This window comes from Melanerpes formicivorus, unplaced genomic scaffold, assembly GCF_026170545.1.
Source record: "Melanerpes formicivorus ecotype bairdi unplaced genomic scaffold, bMelFor1.0.p_v2 SCAF_17, whole genome shotgun sequence".
In the NCBI taxonomy this organism is placed as follows: Eukaryota; Metazoa; Chordata; class Aves; order Piciformes; family Picidae; genus Melanerpes; species Melanerpes formicivorus.
In genome coordinates this window covers 13185559-13196048 of record NW_027142369.1, presented here as the reverse complement: position 1 = coordinate 13196048, position 10490 = coordinate 13185559, and the positions used below count along the sequence as shown (strand labels likewise).

The window sequence follows — 10490 nt, the reverse complement described above, 5'->3', positions numbered from 1 at the left end:
GAGGTGAGGTGTTTCATCAGTGCCTAACTGTACCCCTGCCACCACTGATGTTGTGTGGGTTAGGACATCAGTTCTGAGCCTTGGATTTCTGCTGGTTACAGGCACAACATTCAGTGGACAGGAGACAAGCTTGCAACACCACATCTCTGAGCTAGAAGCACTGTAGCATGTACAGGTTAAGTGCAAAGTCACTTTCATCACACATTTCACATGAACATGAGTGAAAAGTTAGTGTTTTGCAGGTCACTGAATATTCTCCTAATATCAATGTGAACATCGGCCTCTCTCAGAAGCAATTCTCAAAAATGCCAGGAAAGGTCTGAAATGGTTTCTCCAAACCACAACCTCACCAAAAGGTTGCTTTATTTTGAAGATGTGTCAACATGTTAAATTCAAAGATTTGTACCCTTGAGAACACATCTCTTTTTGCCAGCAAAAAGAGATAAACAGTGTGGACTTGATCCCTATTTTAAACCCACCCCCTCCGTCAGACAAGAGCTCAAGTGTTGTTTTATTACAAAACATTTTATTGTTGTTATTTACACCCGTTCCTTGATAAGTGTATAAATGTAAACATTTATAATAGATGTATTTCTCTTATCTTACAGTTCATCTCCAGTTCAGAGTAAATGTTGGGCTTAAGCATACAAGCAGTGGTGAAATTTAAGCTATATTCACAGAATATACATCTGCGTGCAGTTAAAGTCCACCAGCCCTAAGCTAGTGGTATAGACACTGTCCCATTAGCTCTACTTCTGCTTCTCGTGTGTACACTGGAGTCTGTGATATCATCAGCATGATCCTCACTTTTCTTCTCTTTCAAGCTGTTGATGAACCTCAGTGTTATTTCATCCCACTCCTCAGGGAGCAGCATCAGCAGAAACCCAACGCAGATGATGATGGTGGCTCCCAGTCTCACTACACTGAAGATCATTTTGTGCTTCAACAGGTCCACAGCTGGGAAGAAGAAATAACAATGGTGTTAAAACTGCAGCAGGATGATCTATACCATTAGACCAGCCTGGCAGGTCTCAGTAATCTGCGTGTTGCACTCTGGCAGTGACACTGGCCCCATCACTCTTAATTAATCATAGAAGGGTTTGGGTTGGAAAGGACCTTTAAAGGTCATCTACTCAAACACCCCTGCAGTCAGCACAGGACATCTGCAACTAGAGCAGGTTGCTCAGAGCCCAGATAACATGACCTGGAATGCTTGCAGGAATGGGGCATCTACCACCTCTCCGGGCAACCTGGGCCAGTGTCTCATCATCTTTATTGTAAAACATTTCTTCCTTGTACCTAGTCTAAATCTCCCCTATTTTCAAACCACCACCCCCTGTCCTGTCACAACAATCTCTGCTAAAAATTATGTCCCCATCTTTCTTATAGGCCCCCTTTAAGTACTGAAAGGCCACAATAAGGTCTTCATGGAGCCTTCTCTTCAGGCTGAAAAATCCTCTGGGAGTGACCAGCTCCTTGAGTTAAAGAACAGCTTTGACTTTAGACTGCTGTACTGGAAGTGCTGTATCTCCTCCTCATCACTTTCAAGTAGGCTCTGAAGAAGCCTTGTAGGGCTGATCTGAGCCTCAGTGTTTCCATTTCTGCTCCAAAAAGGAAGGTACTTTATGGTAATTCTTTGTCTACTGCACATTGCACCAGCAGTATGTTTCCCTGGGCTGCAGAGAGCAGTGATGGGGAGAGCAGCTTGCAGGTTAGACAGCTGGAGTCAGTGCCTCCAGACTCAGCCTCCAAACTCCACAACCTGCAACAGCAGCACATCTGAGCCCTTCAGCAGCCTCTTAAGGGTACTGAGTGTTTTGCAGCTCTGACCTGCATTGTCTTAAGGATAGATTTTTCTTTGAGAACGTGCTCAGAACATTGAGAGGCTAATGAGGTGGAGGAGGAGACTGAAGAGCAGAGATGAGCCTAGTTAAGAAGACAGGACTCTAGAGTAAACTGCCACATATACTTCCAGCTCCACTGCTGCATGGCAGGTCACCAGCACAGTGCTGAGCCACGGCAGCAGCACGATGACCACAAGCCCCACGTCTGGGATACTGGCTAAGGATCAGCCTGCCCTCCACTCTCTGCACGGTATGCGCACATCCTCTTATTCCCAGAGAAAGGAGACAAGATAAAATCTCAAGGCTTTCACCAGCTGAAACATTCACCATCCAGGAGCATCTGTGGAAGCTGGGGGGGACCGAGCTGGGTTTGAAATATGTGACAACATTCAGACAAACTGTTTCATGCCTGCAGGCTTATTTTTCCACCACCTTCATGATACTTGTACCTGCATTTCCAGGGACGCTAAGCACTGTGCCAATAGAGATCAGGATGGGGTATGTAAGCACGACACCAACGTTAACCAGAATATTGAAAGCTAGGAGAGAAAAAAATACATGGTTGTGGGGAAAAACACTGGAGTGAGGCTCCTCTCCTCCACCTTGACCCTCCAGGTATGATGTATGCATATATTATATGTTGATACCAACAACATAGTTTTGCTGCCATAATCCATCATTTCTCTTCTACCAGAAGGTTGGTGATCCCAGCTGCCCCTCCTGCCTGAGGCTGGGTTGTCCTTGTCATAGCAGGACATTTCCCTGATGAAAGGCTGCACACCCCTCTAGTTAGATCACACATCAAAGGTGGAGCTCATGATCTAAAGGACACTAAATACAATTAGCTGATGAAGGTAACTGTGAAATAAGCTGACTGGAGTGAGACCATAGAGTCTTGCTACCATGTTAAAGGCAAAATGAAAGCTGACAGAAGTATATAAACTTTCAACACATTTAATTTATGGGTTGTTTGTTTTGTTTTGTGTTTTTTCACATGGCAACATTCCCAGCCAGATCAAATTTCCTGGAGAGATCAAATGCAAACTACAAAAACTTCCTTATCATATCATTCCCTAGAGATACTTCCAGCTCTTGCAGACAGGGGTTGATGATGCAGCAACAGACCAGGTCCCCCTTGATTGTCCACCACCCAGTCCTACTGATGAGTCCCCTACATAAAAGGAGGGAGTTTGTTTGCTCCACAAGGTTGTTCCCTCATGGTGAGGATTATACACTTGGGTAGATTGCTTGATGGTACATTATCCTTACTTTCTCTCCATTAGATATTCATGGGGCAGCTGTAGTTTTGTCCAGAGCAGCATCAAGGTGCTCACAGTACCTCAGCTCAGCCTGACCATGTCTGTGGACATCCACATAGATGGGCTGCATAACAGGCAACAATATCCTCTTTGCTTCCACTTAATATACTCATAGTGGAGACAAAAAGCTCTTCAATTATGAAATAATAGAGACTTTACTAAAGAAGGGATGTAGTGATATCTGGAAATTAAAACAGCCCTGGGTTGAATCCAGTAGATATTCTGCCTGTCTAGAGGACAGAAATTGTAGTTCTCAAAGAGGGAGTGTTGTGGAAGGGCAGGGGGGAAAGTGAAGACTGGAGGAGAATAGAATCACAGAATCATTTAGGTTGGAAAAGACATTTAAGACTAAGTCCAGCCATTAACCTGACACTGCCATGTCCACCACTAAACCATGCCCCTCAGCACACCTACACATCCTGGAAGACTAGCAGCCTTTGCAGGCTAACACAAAACTATGTGAGCTCTACACAGAGCCCTGCAGCACTCACAGAAAGGTGTTCCAGTGTTGTGGGTCTCTGCATCAGCCAGGACCTACCGGGGTACATGCAACCCTTTGAAACATGATCTACAGGAATCAAGCTGTGCCAGAAACAGGGAAATACCAATGGAACTACAGTAGGAATGCAAAGGTGAGGAGTGGACAATTACTATCAGTATTTTTCAAGGAGTACCCATTTGCACTGTGATCAGCTTTCATCTGTGAGAGAGCTCTTCTGCCTAAGTGTGTGTTTGGTGGGGGGATGGGGGAGGGAATTATTTGCACCCGAGGCTAGTTTTGTACAGGGGGAGAGGAGAAGAGCTAGAAAAATGAATAAATCTTTCATCACGTACCTAACCAGAGGCCAGCAACGCCACACAGGTAACCCCAGGGCACAGCAGAGAAGGGAGACCAGTACTCCACTTTTGTAAAATACAGTATGATTGGGGTAACAGAGATGAAGATTAAATTGAAGAAGCCCAGCGTAGAAACAAAATGAGCTGCTTCCCCAAAGTTTGCACTTCCAAGAAACATTTTGAACAAAACCTGTACAGAAAAGGAGAGAAGAGGGGTTCAAAATTCATGCCTGTCACAGGAAACAAAGTCCTCCTGCACAGAGTGCTCCTTGGGGAGAGTGGGATATGGGACAGCCCTGACCAGAACAGTGTGCCGCAACTCAGCCCTTTCCTACAGGAGAGTTTTGCAAGAGGAGCTTTGGTCATATTCGTGCCCTTGCCTGTATGTTAGCGCCGTGTTCTAGGATACCATTGCCATGAGGATCGTAGTGTTTGTACAAGGCTTAATGCAAAATGCCATCAAGAGCAAACATAACAAAGAACCCAAGGACGATATCGTTCATGCAGTGAAGTCACAGGATTTGGGCTGTGCTTGGCACTGTTAGGATATGTGACAGGACTCCAGTGGCTTTCACAGCATGAACCTTCTGTGAGAGGAAAGCCCAGCCTGGAGGGACTTCTTTCAGATTCACAGGCAGCCCCAGCTTCACAGAGGATTTGTCCTACATGAGCCTGAATTCATACACCTTTGAGTGACTTGTGGATCATAGAATCAGAATTATTTGGGCTGGAAGGGACCTTTAAAGGTCATGTGGTCCAACCCCCTTGCAGTGAGCAGGTACATTTTTGACTAGAGCAGGTTGGGAGGCGACTTCTCATCCCTCTACAATTAAGTCTAAATTTCTTCTCTTTTTGTCCACAGATGTCAACCTCCCTGAGATGACAACAAACGCAACCACATTCAGCCCAACCTGTTTCTAACTCAGCCACATCCCTGCCTTCATTTCTCACCTTCAAGAGCAGCCACTACTTTGAAGCAGGGGACAAAGCCCTGTATATCTCAATGCATCACCTGTGCCAGGCACTTGCAGGGGAGAGCACAGAATACACAAGAGAGCTGCAGTGCAGACCAGGGATGAGCTGCTTGCTTGTCCCCACTCAGGGAAAGCTCTACCCACATCCAGCATCTTCTCCATGCTGCCTACAGCACATCCTGTAAGAACAGTGTGTACTAACTGTGGTGGCAGGAAATGATTAAAACATGATCCTAAACTCCTTGCATCATGGTAATGGAGACTTTGCTTGTAAAACAAAGTTATTCTCAGTATTTGGCAGCTGACAACTAATTACCCTCATAGTAGACTTCCTGACATTGTGATGTGGCCCTAGTCATGGTATGAATGATGCAGGATGGATAAATTAGAATTAGAATTACCCAGGTTGGAAAAGACCTTTGAGATCATCGAGTCAATAAAACAGAACATTTGTCTTTCAGTGATTCACTTTGTGCTCCTGTGTTTTTAGCACCTGATGTTAACGAACGTAAGAACACTACCAACAAACAGTTCTGACCCTACCTTATAGAGCGCAGATGTAGAGGCTGATCCAACAGCATAGGCCACCCCGATGATGGAATCACCCTGGAAACCATCTGCATAAGCCATCATGACGATGCCCGTGATGGCCATTATTGCCGCAACTATCTGCACAGACAAAGCACAGCAACACACAGCTCAGCGGGGTTTCATTACACACACAGTGAGGTTATGGCTGGAGGGGGGGTGGCAATCAGCACCACTAGCGACTTTCTCTCACTTGAAGCTCTCTTGCTCTCTCTTAAAGAGGGGAAATAAGTATGGTTGGGATAGACGTAAAACCTAATGGAAGCTTAGGCACTGACAGTGATGTGGATCTAGAGCACTGCAAATTCTTCTGGGATCTACTGACAGAGCATTTATCATTAAGTATTTCATAGAATCATAGAATGCATTGGGTTGGAAGGGACCTTTGAAGGTCATCTAGTCCAACCCCCATGTTGGAAGCAGGGACAACCCCAGCTAGATCAGGTTGCTCAGAGCACCATTGAGTCTGACCTTGAATGTCTTCAATGATGGGGCCTCCACCACCTCCCTGCATAAACTGTTCCACTTTTCCACCACCCTTGCAATAAAGAATTTCTTCCCAATGTCCAATCTAAAGCTATCCTTCTTTAGTTTAAAACCACTGCCCCTTGTACTAGTGCTACAAGCCCTTGTAAACAGTCCCTCCCCACCATTCTTGTAGGCCCCTTTCAGGCACTGGAAGGCTGCTATAAGGTCTCCCTGGAACCTTCTCCATGCTGAATAACACAAACTCTCTCAATCTGTCTTCATAGGGCAGGTGCTCCAGCCCTATGATAATTTTTGTGGCCCTCCTCTGGACCTGCTCCATCAGGTGTTCCTGTGTTGAGGGCCCCAGAACTGGACACAGTACTCCAGATGAGGACTAAGATAAGCATCCACACTGGAGCTATGACTCCAAGACATTTTAAGACACTATGCTCTACTACATAACAAGAAAAATATTTAGCAATAGTACCAATTTTACTTGAATTGGAGATATTTAGATGGCTGACCTTTCTGGACACCACTCCAGGAGTGCAGAATACCAGCATACAACCAGGAGTTCTTCCAGGCTGCTCTGGCTGTTCTGGTACTTCCTAACAGCCCTGACAGCTTTCTTGGCCAGACATGACCAAATTTCTTTATGAAGCCTTTACCTTTATGCTTAGGTTTTTGGCCTCATTTGGAAATCCCACACAGAGCTTCTAAGGAGCTTCAAAGAAAAAGAACAGAAATAATTAAGTAGACCATATCTGAAATCCTGGGTCTTGACTTCAAGGACCTTAAGGAAACAGTAGGGATCCCAGCGTGTTTTATTCTTAAAGAAATTTCCTCTCTCTACTGAACTACCCTCAGCAGGTAAATATAGAATCTGAATTTCAAAGACATTGACTACCTGGCTTCCACGGACTGAAGAGGGAAACGTGTTTCCTCAGACCTGTGGAAAACCACAGCCCCATTTCTGAAAGACAGGGGGGTATACAGTCCTTTTTTGTTTGTTTTTTTTTTTTAATAGCAGTACATTAAACACTTTCTCATTATAAAAAGATTATACGTGTAGCAGAGCTGGGTTTAGAGCAGATGCACAAATGCAGATAGATACCCAAAGCTGGCTGTTACAAAATCAGCAGCAACGTCTTAAGTTCAGACCTTGTTTTCTGCTCCCAGATAACCATTAAATCACACAGCTCCTCAGTGGACAGGCAAGGCAGGCTTTTCCCATTGCTGTGCCTTCTTCAAAGGAAGAAATAACATGATTCACCTCAGCAGCATTAGCCCCTACAAGCACTGCCACACTGGCTCCCAAACTCAACTGCTGAGTCAGACTTTTTACCTTCTTGCTCCTGCAGCTCTGGTACAATTCTTGATCCAGTATCAATATGAGGTGAACACTCACTTCCTGGAAAACCTCATTAAACTTCACTTCAGAAATACTTTCTACTAGAAAAACCTAAGCTTCATGTGCTTCACACCACAGACTGTAAAGGTGTTTTGATCAAATCACATGCCCTTTTACAGAGAAGTCTGACCTTCAGATCTCAAAGGAGCCAGAAAACCCACTGATACTCATACTGAGCAGATATGAGCCAGACTGAGGCAACAAACACAAAAATTCCACAAACCAATTTCAGCAGAGCTAGTCAGCAGAGCACAATCATGTTTCAGGGGACTCATGGGACAGGGACACATGCCCAACTCAGCTAAAGGTGTCCATGCATGGGGGACAACACGAAATCAAGAATCAACTCCCACAATGGGGCCAAATCTCTGAGTCTACCGGTAAAAATGTTAGTGCTCCTAAACCCCATAGGCACCTAGGCTAACATCTTCACAAGGGAACATCTCTTCCTTATCACATTATCCCTATTCTCCCAGTTACTAAGGCACACAGGTATCCTCCTTGAAGTCATCTAAACCTGAAGATACTACTGATACCACCCAATTCACCATGAAATGGCACTTGAAATCTAGGCCTCCTGACACAATGACAAAAGCTGGAGTCACATAAGTACTCACAGTCTCTCAGGTGTAATGCAATGGTTCAGTGAACTCTAGAAAGAATTTAGAGGGAACCAGATGGCTTCCATCCCATCCTTCGCAGAATAACATTCCAGTAGTGACACCATCCTGGAGGAGGGCTTGCGTTCCTTCATCCAGAGACTATGATCTCTGCATGTAGGGCTCTCACTGGTGAGCTGCTGAGGAGGACAGGGGAGCATGCTGCCTTTTCCAGTGCTTACATGGGAATCTGGCCTTCACTCTTTTTAAAAGAGAAGGTGCTGGAAGACCTCACCCTCTGATGTTCACCCTGCCAAAAAGTCAGAGCACACCTGGCACTGGACACACACCACTCAAGATGCAGCAATGCTTATTTTGATCCCTAACCTTACACCTTCCTGAGGACTGGGGAGCAAAACAAGGTTACATTCTCTTAGAAGGAGTTACGGTCAAATTCAGCAGGAACAGCCCTTAGAGAACTTCTTCCTATTACCTGGTCTAATGAGTATTTTATTAGCAATGTAATTGTGCAACGCTTCTTCATACAGCTCACCCCAAGATACAAATACTATAGAAGTCTCAGCCTTGAAGCAATGCAGAATTCCACCCATGACCTCTCGGATATCATCATGACCTCTGCTGTCAGTTTGCAGAGGACACCCCTTGCCCTGCTGCACTGTCTGGACAGTTTCATCGCAGGCTGCACTATACATCTTGCCTTGCCTGTAAGTTCACATGTAGTATTTCAGCTGTCAGCTGGAATATTTCAGCTGGAATATTTCAAGCAATGTCTCCTACAAGGAAGAAAAAAAAAAAGTCCAACATAGTTATCCCCTCCTTCCAAGGGAAAGGAGGGAATTTAACTCTTGGTGCACTCATCACTCAGACCCAGCAAGTGAGACCTTTCCTTCTAATAGTGAAAATGAGTAGATACATCATCCCTAGTAGGAGATTCTTCCTATTGGGAAATCTCAGACTGAGATCATCAGATCGAACAAACTCCACCAAGTTCATTACTAAACCATATCACTACTTGCCACATCTAAATTACCTTTAAACATCCAGGGATGGTTACTTAGCCACCTCCCTGGGCAGTCTGTTCCAGGGCCTGACTACTCTTTCAGTGAAAATCTTTCTTCTGATGTCCAACTTAAACCTACCCTGCTGCAGCTTGAGGTCATTCTCTCTTGTTCTATGACTAATTGCCTCTGAGAAGAGACCAGCACCTACCTCTCTATATTGTCCTTTCAGGTAGTTGTAGAGGGTGATAAGGTCTCTCCTCAGTGTCCTCTTCCTCAAACAGAACAGTCCCAGTTTCCTCAGCCATTTTTCGTAAGATGTATTCTCTAGGCCCTTCACCAACTTAGTTGCTCTTCTTTGCACCTGCTCCAGTGCCTCAGTGAGGTACTCAAAAATGAACACAGTACTCGAGACATGGCCTCACCAACGCTGAGTACAGGGGGACAACCACTGCCCTACTCCTGCTGGTCACACTATTTCTGATACAAGCCAGGATATCATTGGCTTTCTCTGCCACCTGGAAACACTGCTGGCTCATATCCAGTTGCTTGTTGATTAGAGCCCCCAGGTCCCTTTCTGCCAGACAACTTTCCAGCCACACTTCCCCAAGCCAATACATCTTCCCAGTCTGACTATTCCAAATTTAGAGAGCCAGTTTCCTAGATTAATCAAACATTTTAAAAGCCAAGCATGTTTTTCCCTGAAACAACTACATTGATGGACATATATGGAGCACCACCTCATAAGGCATTAGATAAATAGTGGAAAACATGTAAGAATGTTACTTAGGTTTCACATTCAAAGCTCTTCCTGCCAATCGTACACCACCGCATTAGCCCAGTTTATATCTTCCTGGCAATTGTCACGTGTGTGCTTTAGAAACCTGAGAGCACATTCTGCAGCATTCTGTAAGCCATAGGGTGACAGTGAAGCAAAGTTGGTTGTTGTAGATGACGGCTCATTAAACAAGGCCTTTAATTAATGGAAGAGAGAAGTAACTTCCTTTAAAGCCTCCAAGGTAAGAAACTAAATTAGTCTGACTGACTCCTTTTTTGCTTTTCCCCCAGAAGAGAGCAAGGCTGACCAAAATTTTACTCAAGGACAATTTTGTTCCCATGTGGAGCACAGCAGAAAATGAGATGATGCAGTAAAGAAACCTGGCTCCAGACCAGAGTCAACCTTTTGGAGAGCAAAAACATCCCCCAAACCACTCTGTATGTTCCCAAGAAGCATTAATTCAATTTCATACATGAAACACACCAAGGACCTTCAACATGCAAACCTTTAAGCTCATGGCTATATATAAGCAACACTCCAGCCATCAGAACGCCTCAAATACATGAAGCCTTTTAAATATTTGTGTTTGCTCTGAGCCAAGTGTAACATGGATACATTATTCATTTGTGACATAGTCAGAAGTGTCCGAGCAA

At 44.7% G+C, this 10490-nt stretch overlaps 1 protein-coding gene across 10 annotated transcripts in view; it reads right to left on the bottom strand.

Annotated features, from left to right (window-relative positions):
• Nucleotides 1-470: 470 nt before the first annotated feature.
• SLC35F4 (solute carrier family 35 member F4) overlaps nucleotides 471-10490 on the bottom strand; it is a 133863-nt gene continuing 123843 nt past the window's right edge. For 7 of the 10 annotated variants that reach the window (XM_068148999.1, XM_068149002.1, XM_068149000.1 and 4 more), the window contains 4 exons: nucleotides 5518-5643; nucleotides 3998-4190; nucleotides 2294-2383; nucleotides 471-957 (listed from right to left, as the gene is read on the bottom strand). In XM_068148999.1, the coding sequence (XP_068005100.1) occupies nucleotides 716-957; nucleotides 2294-2383; nucleotides 3998-4190; nucleotides 5518-5643 (651 nt within the window). In that variant the 3' untranslated portion in view covers nucleotides 471-715. Of the gene's footprint in view, nucleotides 958-2293; nucleotides 2384-3997; nucleotides 4191-5517; nucleotides 5644-6554; nucleotides 6677-6698; nucleotides 6713-10490 lie in introns of those variants that run through there. The other 3 variants (XM_068149008.1, XM_068149006.1, XM_068149007.1) reach the window with 3 other exon arrangements.